Source organism: Loxodonta africana, chromosome X (genome assembly GCF_030014295.1).
Source record: "Loxodonta africana isolate mLoxAfr1 chromosome X, mLoxAfr1.hap2, whole genome shotgun sequence".
Classification (NCBI taxonomy): domain Eukaryota; kingdom Metazoa; phylum Chordata; class Mammalia; order Proboscidea; family Elephantidae; genus Loxodonta; species Loxodonta africana.
Genome location: NC_087369.1, coordinates 32,577,099 through 32,593,484, shown reverse-complemented (window position 1 = coordinate 32,593,484; position 16,386 = coordinate 32,577,099). Strand labels below are relative to the sequence as shown.

Below are 16,386 nucleotides of genomic sequence, written 5' to 3'. Positions count from 1 at the left end.
GAAACATTGAGCCCCAACACTGTTTTCAGACCTGGAGGACCTGGGTATGGTTACGTAGTGACTTGTACTCACTAACTGCCAGGGCATTTCGGGGAGGTGAGGGACCTGGTAAAAGGGGACAGCCATGGTGAAGACCCTGGTAGAGGACTGAGACCTCCAGGGAACCCCAGACAGAACAGGCTCCGGTGTGCTGTCATCATTGAGATGCCCTGCCAGGAGTGGTGGCTGAGCTGCTCCTTCAGTTTCTGCTTGTGGGTCCCAGAGGGAGTTGAGGTTTTAGGGTCAGAGTAGTAGAGGGGAGATGCTCTGGCCCTGCCAGCAGTTGATATGATGGCCCTATGAGTGAAATTAGAAGAACTCCCAATAACCCCATAAAGAGAGTCCCTACTGTCAGCCCCTGCTGTCACCCCAGTAAACCCCAATCTGCAACTTAATCCTTCCTCTAATTTCCTCTACAGAGTCCTGACTGGGACAATAGGAACCTTGTAAGGTCCTAGAGCAGTGTCCTCAAAAATCCTGCAGAGGTGTCGGTTGTGAAAGCCAAGGAGGCATCTCTCTGCTACAGGGCGCACACCTTCTCAGCCTCCCTCCTCCAGTGGGCCCACATCACCTGCCCTCATTTCTCTCTCCTGCCTGCTATCCTTGAAGAGGGTCATCATGCCTCGTGGTCATAAGAGTAAGCTCCGCGCCCGCGAGAAACGCCGCCAGGCCCAAAGTGACACCCACAGTGTCCAGGGTGCTCAGGCCACTGCAGCAGAGGAGGAAGGGTCACCGTCCTCTTCCTCTCCTCCTTTCGGGGGGCCTCCCCAGAGCTCTCCTGCTTGCACTCCCCAGGGGTCTCAGAGAGCCCCATCCACCACCACTCCTCCTGCAGCTGCTTCAGGCAGAAGAGCTCCTAGAGGGGTCGAGGGCCAAGATGAGGGAGGTCCAAGTTCCTCTATTTCCCGAGCCCCCAGTGAGAGGTCACGTAGAGACCCTCTAACCAGGAGGGTGATCATGTTGTCCCAGTTCCTGCTGTCCAAGTATGAAATGCAAGAGCGCGTTACGAAGGGAAAAATGATGAAGATCATCAACAAAAGGTACAAGGAGCACTTCCCTGAGATCCTGAGGCGAGCCTCTGAGTACATCGAGGTGGCCTTTGGCCTTGACGTGAAGGAAGTCGATTCCAAAGGTCAGTCCTATACCCTTGTCAGCAAATTAGAGATCACTGAGGAAGAGAATCTGAGTGGTGGCAATGGGTTTCCCAAGACCGGGCTCCTGATGCCTCTCCTGGCCATGATCTACACGAGTGGAAACCGTGCCACCGAGGAAGAGATGTGGGAATTCCTGAATGCCCTGGGTGTGTACGATGGGAAGACGCACTTCATCTTTGGGGAGCCCCGGAAACTCATCACCAAAGATTTGGTGCAGGAAAAGTACCTGGAGTACCGGCAGGTGCCCAACAGTGATCCTCCATGCTACGAATTCCTGTGGGGTCCCAGAGCTCAATCTGAAGCCACCAAGAGAAAAGTCCTGGAGTTTTCGGCCAAGGTCAAGGATACGTATTCCAATGCCTTCCAGGTCTTCTATGAAGAAACTTGGGGAGATGAGGAAGAGAGAGCCGCAGGCAGAGAATGGGCTGGGACTAGTGTCACGGAGAGTCCAGCAGGCCCTCCCAACCCTACAGAAGTCTGAGGCAGATTCCTCACTTTGTCATTGAAAATGGCTGTTAATCTTCTAAGTACATGGAGCTGGAGGGGTCACATGTATGTCTTCTTGTATTCCTGTTATACTTGAGTGACTTGTAGATTTAGCTCGTTTTTTGTATTTTTCAAATGTTTTTTTTAATTGAATGTTTATTAAGATTCAGAATCTAAATGTACCCTCATGCATTTATTGCTGCCTTTCAGATTTAGGAGTTAAGAGTTTTATATTCTGTAAAATAAAATGAAAACCCTTGAATCTTTTCTTAGGAATCCAGAACTAGTTAACGTAGTATCTGAATAGAAGTGTTCTTGGAAATATTTAAGGATATGCACAACAGTTAGTTGGGATCACAAGATAGAGGTGGATAAACATAAATTTTGGTCAATTCTTGGTTTCCTTTATTCCATTTGATAAAAGTAAAAAAAACACGTCACAGGATTTGTTTAGCTTATTCAAGGCTGTTGTAGAAAATAAATCCTGATGATTTGACCTCTTGTTCCCTGGCTCTTATTTTCCCCAAAGAGTAATTGAGCATCTGCTCTTTCAAAGGCTTCATGCTAATACTGGGGCCTTTAGGCAAAGGTGTCAAAGCCCTGTGTATAGACTTTAGAGTCTAACAGCAGCTTTGATACAAGGAGGAGGTTGAGATACTCTCCAAGACCTCAGGACTAGTAGAAAAGGTGTGAGCACTTCACGGTTCCCTCTAAATGCCCTGAGGCAGGTTATTCTGGGGCCTCGGGAAATTTTGCTCTCTCAGTCTGCACTGGAGGAATTTTAAGTTAGGAAACATAGGGTTAGGAAGGGTAGGGGGTGAGAAGAGCAGGTAGGGGTGAGGCTGGTGGCAGAGGCGAGTACAGATGAGGCTGTGGGAGGGGTGCATAGGGTCAGATACTCCCATCATGTGTCTCAGCGTGGAAGGGCTGTGCCTGGAATGGAAACCAGCTCTTCACTTTGCCTCTGAGATTGGGGGAAAACCAGAGAGAAGTCTGGGGCAAGACTAAAAATTGACCTGTGTTCTTGTCCCAGTGCTCTTGACAAGAAGTGCTGACTGTGTGTGTTATGCATATCATTTCCAGGGTTTCTGAGAAATAGGGAGATACTCCATGTAAGGAAGCCAGTATTAGTAGCTTTTTGCCTTTGGCTGGGGGATCCAGAAGCCATGCCATTCAAAGGACAGTAAAATGAGGTTGTCTTGAGTGTCATTTGGCAAACACCAAGTGAGGACTGGACTTTTGGCCGTGGTGATGAAAACTGGGGTGACATAGATGGAAGGGCAGTTAGAGGGGAAATTGTTGGTCCTTGACAGCACTTCTAGGAGCTTTGTGTTGTATTAAACTAGGACAGCCTACCCACATGCACATTAAAAATATACCCCCTAGTGTGGATTGAATTTACCCGCCATGTCACTCCAAAACAAGTGCTGTAAATAATGGCCCAGTAACTATCCTTATAATGAAATTTGGGAATACGTGTTATGTTAAAGAGAGGGGATTGTAAGGCATGTATTAAATCATCCCAACACCTTCCCCAGGGCAGAAAGATGCAGCAGTCAGCTTCTGTAAAGATTTACAGCCTTGGAAATGCTATGGGGCAGTTCTACCCTGTCCTGTTCCATCCCTGTGAGTCAGAATCTTCTGGACAGCAGTGTTTTTTTTTTCCCCCTCTGGGGGGTGCCTTAAGTCCAATCATTTTTGAAATATAAAGGAGGTGATTGAGCAAGCAAGTAATCACAAGCGGGGAATGATAGTTGCCATGCCACATAAGACCTTCAAGGAAACAAGAAACAGAAGCTGCAGAAAGACAAGGACCTTCCCCCATAGCAAACAGAGAATTAAAGCTTTGCCCTAAAGCCACCACCCTAAATTCAGATTTCTAGACTTCTAAACTGTGAGAAAGTGAATTTCTATTTGTTAAAGCCTTCCACTTGTGGTATGTGTTATAACAGCACTGTTATGACACTCCCTAAGGAGCAATAAAATGCTTTGACCTTGACTACTAACATAAATGTTGGCAGTGCAGACCCATCTAGTGGCACCACAGAAGAAAGACCTGGCAATCTGTTTCTTTAAATTTTATAGCCAAGGAAACCCTATAGGGCAGTTCTATATGGGGTTGCATTTAATTGGAATTGACTGGAAGGCAAGGAGGTATTGTAAAATATTACTTAGTTTTTCTTTCTAAGTAGTAGTCTTCTCATTTGGTTCTTTGTCTTAGAGCGCTGCATATTCTTACAAGCCCTGGAGAAAACAAAACAAAAAATTTTCAGGTGGGTGGGTGGTATTGTGTGGTGTCAAAATAATCATAGTAATAAGTGCCATTCTTTAAAGATTCTATATGCACAGACACTTTCCCTGGTGCTTCTCTCATACCTTGCACACAATGCAGCAGCTCTAGAAGACAGGGCTTATCAATCCCACTTCACAGAGGAAGAACCTGGAGCTCAGAGAGTCTGGTAATGTATTTGAGTTTGCAAGTCTAGTACCTGAGCAAACTAGATTAGACCTGTGGTCTGAATCCCTCTGGAGCCACACTGTTCCCTCACTCCTCCCAGCCAGAGGCTTACCATGTGTCTCTTAATTCACTGTTCTTCTCTCCACTACAAAATGTTTCTCAGGTAGAAAATGAATAACACTGTGCCCAGAGCATTGAGTTGGACTGTATAGCCAGAATATGTGAATACTAAAATAAGTGAGTTATAAATAAGGAAAACATTCAGTGGCTCAGGCCACTGCAGCAGGGGAGGAAGGGTCCCCTCCTCTCCCTCTCCTCCTTTTGGGGGGACTCCCCGGAGCTCCCCTACTGCTGGCATTCCCCAGGGGCCTCAGAGCATCCCGCCCACCACCACTGCTGCTGCAGCTGCTTCGGGCACAAGAGCTGCTGGAGGAGCCGAGGGCCAAGATGAGGGAGGTCCAAGTTCCTCTGTGGCCCCAGCCCCCACTGAGAGGTCTCAAAGAGACCCTGTAACCCGGAGGGTGAGCACGTTGTTGCAGTTTCTGCTGTACAAATATAAAATGAAAGAGCCCATTACGAAGGCAGAAATGATGAAGATCATCAACAAAAGGCACAAGGAGCACTTCCCTGACATCCTGAGGAGAGCCTCTGTGCACCTGGAGGTGGTCTTTGGGCTTGACCTGAAGGAAGTCGACTCCAAAGGTCAATCCTATGGCCTTGTCAGCAAAATGGAGATCGCCAAGGAAGAGAATTTTATTGGTGGCAAGGGGTTTCCCAAGAATGGGCTCCTGATGCCTCTCCTGGGCATGATCTACAGGAATGGGGACTGGGCCACTGAGGAGGAGATGTAGGAATTCCTGAATGTGCTGGGGATCTACATTGGGAAGTGGCACTTCATGTTTGGGGAGCCCAGGAAGCTCATCACCAAAGATTTGGTGCAGGAAAAGTACCTGGAGTTCTGGCAGGTGCCGAACAGTGATCCTTCACGCTACGAATTCCTGTGAGGTCCCAGAGCCCACACTGAAGCCAACAAGAAAAAAGTCCTGGAGTTTTGGGGCAAGATCGGTGATAGCGACTCCAGTGCCTGCCAAGACGTATATGAGGAAATATGTAGAATGAAGAAGAGAGAGCTGCAGGCAGAGAATGGGACAGGCCTCGCCCTAATGCCAGGGCAAGGGCCCCTTTCGTAGTGAAGTCCAGCATGTCCTCCCACCCCTGGTAAAGTCTGATGCAGATTCTTCATGTTGTTGTTGCAAATGGCTTTAATCTTCTAAGTAGTGGAGGCGAGGTGGGGCTGGAGGGAGCATGTCAATATCTTCTTGTGTTTCTCTTATAGTTTAGCAAATTGTAGATTTAGCACATTTTTTGTATTTTTCAAATATTGTTCCTTTTAACTGAAGGTTTATTTAGAGTCAGAATCTAAATTCACCCTCATACATGTATTGCTCTTTTTCAGATTCAGGAGAGCCTTTCTGTTTTGTAAAACAAATTAAAAATTCTTGAATCATTTTTTGTGATCTAGAACCAGTTAACAAGGCATCAGAATAGGGATATCCTTGGAAATGTTCAAGAGTCTGCAATCAGTAGCTGGAATCACAAGATAGAGGTGGAAATACGTAAGTTGGTCAACCTTTGGTTTCCAGGAGAAATAGGGAGCTACCCCTTCATGTCAGGAAGCCACTGTTAGTAGCTCCCCTGCTGTTCACATTTACCTCAGAGAGCCCCATCCACCACCACTGCTCCTGCAGGTGCTTTGTGTACAAGAGCTAATGGGAAAGGGAATTTCCTAAGAATGGGCTCCTGATGCCTCTCCTGGGTGTGATCTACAAGAATGGCAACCGGGCCACTGTGGAAGAGATCTAGAAATTCCTGAATGTGTTGGGGATCTACGATGGCAGGGGGCACTTCATCTATGGGGAGCCCAGGTAGCTCCTAACCAAAGATTTGGTGGAGGAAGAGTACCTGGAGTACTGCCAAGTGCCCAACAGTGATCCTCCATGCTATGAGTTCCTGTGGGGTCCCAGTGCCCGTGCTGAAACCAGCAAGATGAAAGTCCCGAAATTTTTGGCCAAGGTGTATGATGCAGCTCCCAGTGCTCTCCCACTTCACTATGAAGGGGCTTTGAGATATGAGCAAAGGAGAGCTCCAGAAAGAGCTGCAGCCATGGCTGATCCTACTGCAAGGGCCAGTACACATTCCAGAGCCCCATGCAACAGCTCTTCCCACCCCTAGTCAAGTCTGAGGCAGATGACTCACTTTTCTTTTGGTGAGACTCTGTGATACATACATGGATTTGCTTAGGAAATTCAATCTATTAAATTTATTATTTGTCTTCTTACCTACCTGCTCTTTTATTCTCCAAACGTTAACTGAGCTTGTACTCCTGGAAAAAAAAAAAAAGAAGAGTCCTTGATATTCCTGGAATTCTAAGACAACTAAACCTCAGCCTCTGTCCATAGATTTTACAGCAAGAGCAGCTATCATATAAGGAAGAGGGCAAGATACTATCTCTATGAACTAAAGGATAAGTAAAAAGAAAGGTAAGATAGGATTTTCAGATGTGAGCACTGAGGTGTAAATGCCCTGAGGCCTCGGTGGAAGGGTATTTTAAGTTAGGTTTTATGGTGGGAGTGGTACACAGGGCCAGACACTCCCATGATGGGTCTTAGCATAGAGAGGCTGAGCCTGGAATGGAAACCAGCTCTTCACAGTGACACTAGGATTGTGGGTAAAACAGAGAGAAATCCCCTCCTGGGGCAGAACTGGAAGGTGTGCTGTGCTCCTGTCCCAGTTCATTTGAACACAGGCACTGAATAGGTGTGTTATGCACAGTGCGTCCAGGGACTTCCTGAGTAATAAGGGCGACACTCCCTTGAGGTGGGATGCTCAGCAGCCTCTGGACTATCACTTGGCCCTGGTCTGGGGGAGCCAAAGTACTCTCAAACAGAAGGGCATTCAAATTAGGTTATTTTGTGGGCAAGATGGCAAACTCTAAATGAGGTCTAGATTTTGGGGAAGGAGCTCAGGTAGCTCAACAATTAAGTGGGAGAAGGACCTGGTGATCTGCTCCCATAAAGGTCACTGCTGAGAAAACTCTTGTGGGTCAGTTCTACTCTGTCCTACCAGGTGAATTCGATTCAACTTCAGTGGCAACTGTCTGTTTGAGGACTGAAAAACAGCTTGGCAGGGAGGAAGGGACCGGCTTTCGAAACAAATTCTCAGGGCTTTCAGTTGTATCCAGCTGGGAAAGACATCCTCATACCGAAAATATAAAAGATACTCTAATGGGGAAATCTTTTTTTTGAGTCGAATGGGGAAATCTTAGTTTTCCTTGTTAATCAGCATTTTGGCTGATCTGATTTTCTTTGTCCAAGAACACTACGTATTCTCTGACACCTCCCAGATATTAAAAAAAAAAATCCTACTGGGCTGGGTGGCCCTCTGGGGTTGTTACTCAACCTGGGAAGGTGGGTCCTTGTGGGACATACAGTTGCCAATAATCTGGACACCAGTCTTTGAGAAAGAAAGTAATTGTATTGCAATGCGCAGAGCAAGGAGCCGGAAAGAAGTTCCTCAGATTCGACACCCCAAGCTACAGGGGAGCAGGGCTTACATGGGGCGTTGGCAGCAAGATGGCGGCCATGCAGGTGTCCTGGGGAGCGAAAATTCTAGAAGGTGGCCAGGAAACAGGAGGTGATGCAGTTTTTGTCAGACCTCTTGCTTTGAAATAGGGTCCGGGTGATGATTTCTCCTCTGATTCATTCCACCTGTTCCTGTGTCCTCTCTTGCAATCAATTGGGTCATGGCTGGCCCTTCTGCACATGCTGGGTGGCCAAATCTGACTTGGGCTAGTTTAAGGACTAATGGAAATTTACTGGCATTCATAGAGTCAGGTTAGAACCTCCTCTTGATATGTAGCAATTCCTTAACCTTAAGGGATAAGAGCCATTTACTCATCTGTCTACTTCCTGCTGACATGCGGTAGAATTTTAGGGACCTAGGGAGTTTTTTTTTTTTTTTTTTTTTTTTTAGGGAGAGGCAAGGAATGAGTATCTCCCAGAGGAAGCAGGCAAAGAAGACTTAGAAGGTAGAAAAGGAGAGCTTAAGTCTTCCCCTTACCTTCCCCACCAAACTCACAAAAAGAAATATAAATGTCTAAGTGGTTTTCAGTTTATCTTAGCCACTTGGAAGTGAAGTCCCTTGACCCAAAATCAAAAGCTACAAGAGCCAAAATTTGAACCCAGGCAGATGGTCCCCAGGACCCTTCTACTATACTGCCACTAGAAGCTTTATTGGCTTTCTCCTGCTGCCAGGCCTTTTCATACACTCAGAGAGGTTTTCCCTTCAATCTAATTAAAACAACCTCCCCATAAACACTGTATACCCACCGACGGCCTCCAACTTCTGGGCACCAGTGCTACTCACCCAGCTTCTGCTGCCCTGCTGCACCCCTAAGATTTAGGAGGGCAAAGAGAATGGCCAATAAATGTTGCTTAGGTGCTAGGAGAAGCGAAGGAATTGCCCTGTATAAGCAGAACACACCCCAGTAACCACTGAAACGCAAGTCGTCCTCACCCCCGGTCCAGGAGACTGAAGGAGAACCTTTACCTAAGATACCTGGAAACACTAAGTTCCTGGACTACTTAAGGGTCATCTGGACCACTACATCCCCAGGGTGCCTTAAGGAGAGGTCTCCCACACAACATTTCATAAGGGCTCAGTTGGAGCCAGCTTCTAGGGGCCACCCGGACTCTCAACAGGACAATGTAGCAGCTTGATCCAGGGCGGACTGGTCTCTTAGAACACAAGTATTCACCCACATTGCCCACACTAGCTTAGGTTTCTAATTAGACCTTTTAAGCACCCAGTAATTTTTAATGGCAGTAGTAGTAACAGTAGTGGTCTCCATGGAGCATGTAGCTCCCACCAAATTCATAAATGTCCTGACATTGGATACAAAGGCTTCTCTATTATCACTTTGAGTTGAATAAGGTAGGCCAAATCCAGGAACCATTTCATTGAGGAGAGCCTTGCTTACCTCGGATGCCTTTTCCGTTTGGTAGGGAAGGCTTCTACCCATAAGGTAAAGGGATATCTACAAACACTAAATGATACTTGAAACCTCCTGGAGCCACTGGCATAACTGTTAAGTCCACCTGCCAGTCTTCTCCCGGTCCAGTCCCGCCAGCATGTACCCCAGGCATAGGAGGTGCTGGGCCTGTTTTGGCTTCTTCTTCACGCAGGTGACACATTTTTGAGTCTTTTGTAGATTAGGTCCTTTATTCAGTTTGGCTAGCCAGTGAAACAGCATGTGGACCGTAATGTGTGCTCTCATGAGCTGCCTTTATTATTGGGTGCATCAGGTGTTCTGGTATAACACCTGTCCTTGGAAATTCTACAACCACCTGTCTTCTGCTCTGTTCTAAGGCCAAAGCCCCATTCACAAGCTCTGTATCACATTCAGCACACTGGGGGTTTTCTGGTAGCTGAAGATTAGGAATTAAAGCAAAGCAGGGGCAGGGTTTTGTTCTAGCAGCTCGTTTGACTGCCTGATCATTTAATTATGTGAGACTCTCCCTTCTGGTACCGGGGGCAGTGTATACCTGCCACCTCTGTTGACCATACACTCCAAAAAGGCATCTCTAGTAGGCATCCCACCAGCCGAGACATTTTTACTGTCACAGACCTGGCAGGGTGTGGTGTGAGTTAAAGATGGTGACCGTCTTGCCAGGCCCTGAAGCTGTGTGGCACTTCTGCCTCTGTTTGTCAGCTCTCCATCCTGCCATTGAAGCTGGTTAATGGCTGGGACTACAGATGTATTCCTGCCTGGTCTGGCTGGGGTTTCCCCTGTGTGCCTGGGACAGCAGCAGAGTCCATGTTTTCCAGTTCTCTGGTCTGTTGTGTAAGTTGTCCTCCCACTGTTATTGCAACCTGGGGTTCCCTGTGGGTTGCAGGGGAGCCCCAGGGCCCCATCAGTCCAAGTCGTCAGCTGACAGGGGCAGAAACTGTTATAGGATTCCTGTTCAGGCTGGGCTGGCCGCCAGAGGCACCCTCATTTCCATTGGCCTTTCTATTTGCAGTATACACACGGTCTGGGGCTTAGGTGGCCTTGGATCGGCCACTGATCCTTTTGGGGATGAGGACTTATTCAACATGAGGTCTGCCTGGGTGGCAGGTAAACTCCGAGAGCTGCTACCAGGAGCGTGGCCTTCTTCCTTTTTCCTTGTACTTGGTCTCAATTATTGAAGACCTTAAAGGCAATCTCAAGAAGCTGTGAGGTAGTCAGTCCTAGACCTCCTTTTAACTTTTGAAGTTTCCACCTGATGTCGGGGGCGCTCTTGGATGATAAAACTCATTATTTAGGAACCAGACATTCTCTGGGTCTTCGGGGTTTATGTCAGTAAAATGCCGGAATCCATCCTACGCCTGTTCTAGGAAGCTGGAGGGATTTTCCTTGGGGCCTTGTTGTACATCCTGAACTTTTCTAAGGCTCTCCTGTTTTGGGGTCCCTTGCTGTCAAACAATTTGTATCATGTTCCAGCTCTCCTGCCCCCAGCTGATATCTGCGGCACATACAGCTTGGGCTGCTGGGAGTCTAACACCATTTTGCGGGTTGAGGTTATGCAGCCTGTCAGCCTGTTGGCGTGTCGTTTCTGAGACCATCTTCTGTTCCTCTGGAGTTAGGTGGAGAATGGTGTATGGACCCAGATAAACCCTCTAGGCTGGTCGTTGTGATCCAGGTGGAAGACATTTATCTGAGAGGAAATTGCTGTGAGGAAATCTGGCTGGGTCCCTGGCCAAACTGCACCCCACTACGGGTGTGTGCTGGAGAGACTATTCCCTAGGCAGGACTGGAAGTCTCTGACTCATGAGGTCTGGGAGCAATTTTCCGGAGGAGTGGCGGAGGGTTCCACCAAAGGAGTAATGCTGCCAGGCCTACACCTGCAGGCGGAAGGCGTATGGATAAGCAAATCTCAGTGCGGCTCAGGTGGTCGACCTAAGCCCCCACTCTATAAACAAGGAGCCTGTGTTTCCCCTGGGCAAATCCTAGTTCCCCTGTTAGCACATCCAGTTTAGTACTGGCTGAAGGCGGAGTTACATGCTCTCCGTAATCTCTAATACTCAGTGTTCATTTCTAGCATACATTTAGGTCTTCTTTACATTAGGCAGGAGAAACGTTCGATATCCATAATACATTCAGATAAATGCAGAAACCTAAACACAATCCTTTTAAGACATTCCAGTTCAGTCTTCTGTAAACTGGAGCCCTAGTGGCTCAGTGGTTAAAAATCATGGCTGCTAACCAAACGGTTAGCAGTTCAAATCCACCAGCTCCTCCTTGGAAACCCTATGGGACAGAGTAGAACTGCCCTATAGGGTCACTATGAGTCGAAATCTTCCCATTCGTATGCATTTCCCCTTGGGCCTCTGGCTTGATGGACCCAGAAGACCTTGGCCCCCTATCAATCATCCCTTTTAAATGGCCTGGCCTTGGCCCCACACCTCTCCAGGTGGGGCTTTTCTCCCCTTCACCATTAGCTTACACTGTTTTTGTAGGTTTTTATTTTGCCAGAGACACATAAAGATTTGTACTTAGGGGATTTCATCCCATTTTCTCCCTCTTTTGCAAAAACAGATCTAACTGTAAGATGGTAGCATAATTAAGTGGCCCCAAACACTAATTAGAATCCACATAAAAAAAGAAAGAGCGCCAGGGGTCTCCCATTTTTGACTCGCACTCACACACTCAGAACCAGAACCGGAAGCTAACTAACAACCAGAAAATAGGCTGCCCGTTCTCTGCCGCCCACTAGGTGGAATGGTGGAGTAACAAGGATGATCTTAGTAGGGCTTCAGTCCCCCCTAATGGGGTTGTCTTAGTCCTACTTCCATCCTCCAGATACCTCCAATTCCAAGCACTTACACACTAAAAAAGACAAATTCCAAGGGCACTTACCTAGTGGACGTCCATTCCTGAGTTTGTTTCTAATTCTCAAAGCAAAAGTGTCTTGGGCCGCTTGCCCCCTTGGTGACAGGAGACCCACAGAATCCTGCAAACAAAAGGCTCGATGGTTGCTGAGGGTCAGTGGACTTTCCGCTCATGGTTGAGGGGCTGCTGGGCTCCAGACAGAGGGTCTGTGCAACACTCTGGCCCCACATCAGGCTCCAAAATTGTTACCGAACCTGGGAAGGTGCGTCCCTGTACAGTATGCTCAGACTTGCCAATAATCTGGACACTGGTCTTTGAGAAAGCGAAAATAATTCTATTGCAAAGCACAGAGCAAGGAGCCAGGAGGAAGTTTCTCAGATCTGATTCCTAGAGCTATGGGGAAGCAGGGCTTATTTGTGATTTGGGCAGCAAGGTGGCAACTGCGCAGGTGTAGCGGGGATGGAAAAATTCTAGAAGGCAGCCAGGAAACAGGAGGTAACATGGACCCTGTCGGACTTCTGGCTTTGGAATAGGGTCCTGTTGATGATTTTTCTTCTGATTCATTCCCTCTGTTCCTGGGACCACTATTGGGGTCAATTAGCAGTCACAGGTGGCCCTTGTGCGCGTGTGGGGTAGGCCAAACCTGGCTCGGGCCACTTTAAAGACTAATGGAAATTTACTGGCATTCTTAGGGTCAGGTTATAGGGTCAAAATAATGATAGTAATACTTGCCATCCTTTAAAGTCTCAAAATGCGCCAGGCACTGTGCCAGGTACTTTACATACATTGCATGAATTTCAACAATCCTAGAATACAGGACTTATAAAATCCACTTCACAAATAAAGAACCTGAGGCTCAGAAAGTTTGTTAATATGTGCGAGTTCACAAGTCTGGTACTTAACAGAGCTGGACTAGAACCCCGGTCTGAATCCCTCTGGAGCACACACTGTTCCACTCCTCCCAGCCAGAGGCTTACCTTGTGCTTCTTAATTTACTGTTCTGTTTACTACTGTAAAATGTCTCTCGGGTGATAAAAAGAATATCTTTGTGCTCAAAGCACTGAGTTGGAATACACAGCCAGAACCATAAGAATACCAAAATAACCCAGTGGTGAAGGGGGGCCAAGATGGCTGACTAGGTAGAAGCTACCTCGGATCCCTCTTGCAACAAAGACTCAGAAAAACAAGTGAATCGATCACATACATGAAAATCTATGAACCCTGACCATCAAACACAGATCTAAAGAGTTGACCTGAGTGACAGAGACTGAGAACGAACAACCACGGAGAAGCAGCGACTGTTTTTGGAGCCTGGAGCCAGCATCCCAGTCAGGAAACCTTGGCACCGGGCTTCGGACTGGGCACAGGGGAGCTGAGCACAGCATCCTGAGACAGCGCAAACACGGGATGCCACCCTAGCCCCCAGAAGTGACCTTGGGGGAAGCCCAGCCAGTGCACGCAGGCAGCGCAGCTACGCAGCTGACAGGAGGAGAAGTCACCGGGAGGCAGTGACTGGTTTTGGAGGCTGGAGTGTGGCGTCCCAGCCGGGGATCCTTGGCGCTGGGCTTTGGACTGAGAGTGGAGGAACTGACCACAGCTTCTGAGACAGCACAAGCACGGGAGGTGGGCCTGACGCTCGGGGGCAATCTCGACCAAGCCAAAGCACACAGACTACACACCCCTTGGGAATCTCAGATAAAACAGTCATCACCAAACAAGATAAGTAACTTTGTCTATATTCCAGGGTGCTACTATCTCCTATTTATCTGAACCCTCCCCTCCCCTTCCCAGGCGGCTTCATTAACATTGGAATTTCCTGAGCCCCAGAGAACTGCACTGCGGTTTTTCTTTTTTTGTCTTTTCCTAACCCATTCTCCTGGCCTGAGAGAAGCAGCTACAAAAAACCCAGGGACCAAAAATCCTTCCCTAATTGGACTAAAACTACAGAACCAGCTCTAGCCAAACATATGTGATCCACAGTCTTGGGCTTTCATCCCTACAGGGAACAAGGTGGCTATAATAAATGCAAAGGCGATTCTCATAGGGATCTGACTGTAATTGTTTTAGCAGATTACTGGAAAGACAAGTTTCCCAGGTCTGATATCTCTGCATATTTAACAGAGCCCTCACTGACCCACAACAGGGAACTGAGGGCTGAAGCTCCACCCAGACCACCTAGCCTCCTGCCTTAGGGGTCTAAGGAGGGTGACACCTACCAATCTGTAGAGGTACTTGCATTGGGGGCCTAAGGTACAGCTGCAGAGCCCACCCATCAAAGTGCTTTAGGAATAGAGACACACCTACCTCACTGGCACTTGGGGGAAGCCTGTCCATCCTGCCCCGCCTGGAGTGTGACCCCCTGCTGCTACTAGAATCTGGTGCACACAACTATCACCACTACTTCTCTAGGTGGATAGGTGACAGTCTGCACCACACACTTGATGACCGAAAATCAGATTCTACTCAAAATAGTGAATGGACTCTTAGGCTTATATATCTGGTAACAGCCCAAACCAGGTGGTAATAGGACATAAGTGATTCAAGGGCTACAACAATCAAAACAGCGCAATCTAGTAGCCCATCTACGTATATTGAAAGAAAACAAAACAAGATAAGACTCAGTGAGCAAATATAGAATAAATCTCTACAATATCTTAGAGATGGCTCGGAGACAGCAGTCGATATCAAACCACATAAAGAAGCAGACCATGATTGCTTCTACTACTCCCCAAACTAAAGAATCAAAATCTTTCCCAAATGAAGATACAATCCTGGAATTGCCAGATGCAGAATATAAAAAACTAATTTACAGAATGCTTCAAGACATCAGGGATGACCTCAGAAATGAAATAAGGCAATCTACAGAAAAAGTCAAGGAACACACTGATAAAGCAGTTGAAGAAATCAAAAAGATTATTCAAGAGCATAGTGGAAAAATTAATAAGCTGCAAGAATCCATAGAGAGACAGGATTCAGAAATCCAAAAGATTAACAGTAAAATTACAGAATTAGACAACTCAATAGGAAGTCAGAGGAGCAGACTCGAGCAATTGGAAGGCAGGGTGGGGGATCTGGAGGAAAAGGGAATTGACACCAATATAGCTGAAAAAAAATCATATAAAAGAATTAAAAAATATGAAGAGATCCTAAGAATCATGTGGGACTCTATCAAGAAGAATAACTTGCGTGTGATTGGTGTCCCAGAACAGGGAGGGATAACAGAAAATACAGAGAGAATAGTTGAAGATCTGTTGGCAGAAAACTTCCTTGACATCATGAAAGATGAAAGGATATCTATTCAGGATGCTTATCGAACCCCGTATAAGATTGATCCAAAAAGAAAATCACCAAGGCATATTATGATCAAACTTGCCAAAACCAAAGATAAAGAGAAAATTTTAAAAGCAGCCAGGAATAAAAGAAAGGTCTCCTACAAAGGAGAATCAATAAGAATAAGTTCAGACTACTCAGCAGAAACCATGCAGTCAAGAAGGCAATGGTATGACATATACAGAGCACTGAAGGAGAAAAACTGCCAGCCAAGGATCATATATCCAGCAAAACTCTCTCTGAATTATGAAGGCGAAATTAAGACATTTACAGATAAATACAAGCTTAGAGAATTTGCAAAAACCAAACCAAAGCTATAAGAAATACTAAAGGAAATTGTTTGGTCAGAAAACCAATAATACCAGATACCACTACAACACAAGGTCACAGAACAGAGCATCCTGATATCAACTCAAATAGGGAAATCACAAAAACAAATTAAGATTAATTTTAAAAAGAAAAAAAGGCTAAAAACAGGGAATCATTGAAGTCAATATGTAAAAGATCACAATAATCAAACAGAGGGACTAAATACAGGTGGCATAGAACTGCCATATGGAGAGGGATACAAGGCGATATAGGACAATACAAGTTAGGTTTTTACTTAGAAAAATAGGGGTAAATATTAAGGTAACCACAAAGAGGTATAACAACTCCATAACTCAAAATAAAAACCAAGAAAAACATAACAACTCAGCAAACATAAAGTCAAATACTATGAAAATGAGGAACACACAATTTACAAAGAAAAACGTCTCAGCACAAAAGACTAAGTGGAAAAAGGAAATTGTCAACAACACACATAAAAAGGCATCAAAATGACAGCACTAAACACATAAAAAAAAAACATACTTATCTATAATTACGCTGAATATAAATGGACTAAACGCACCAATAAAGAGACAGTCTCAGACTGGATAAAGAAACACGATCCGTCTATATGCTGCCTACAAGAAACACACCTTAGACTTAGAGACACAAACAAACTA

At 46.3% G+C, this 16,386-nt stretch overlaps 1 protein-coding gene across 1 annotated transcript; it reads left to right on the top strand.

Annotated features, from left to right (window-relative positions):
* Positions 1-638: 638 nt before the first annotated feature.
* LOC100673598 (melanoma-associated antigen B2-like) lies at positions 639-4,988 on the top strand. Its single transcript, XM_023555121.2, has 2 exons — positions 639-1,668; positions 4,503-4,988. The coding sequence occupies exons 1-2, from the start codon at positions 658-660 to the stop codon at positions 4,986-4,988; spliced, it is 1,497 nt and encodes a 498-aa protein (XP_023410889.2). The 5' UTR covers positions 639-657.
* The last annotated feature ends 11,398 nt before the right edge of the window (positions 4,989-16,386 follow it).

Bases quoted from the DNA above. Each gene is read 5' to 3' on its own strand.
- LOC100673598 (XM_023555121.2), top strand. From the start codon at position 658: ATGCCTCGTGGTCATAAGAGTAAGCTCCGCGCCCGCGAGAAACGCCGC. The intron at 1,669-4,502 runs GTCTGAGGCAGA...GGCATTCCCCAG, and splicing joins GCCCTCCCAACCCTACAGAA to GGGCCTCAGAGCATCCCGCC.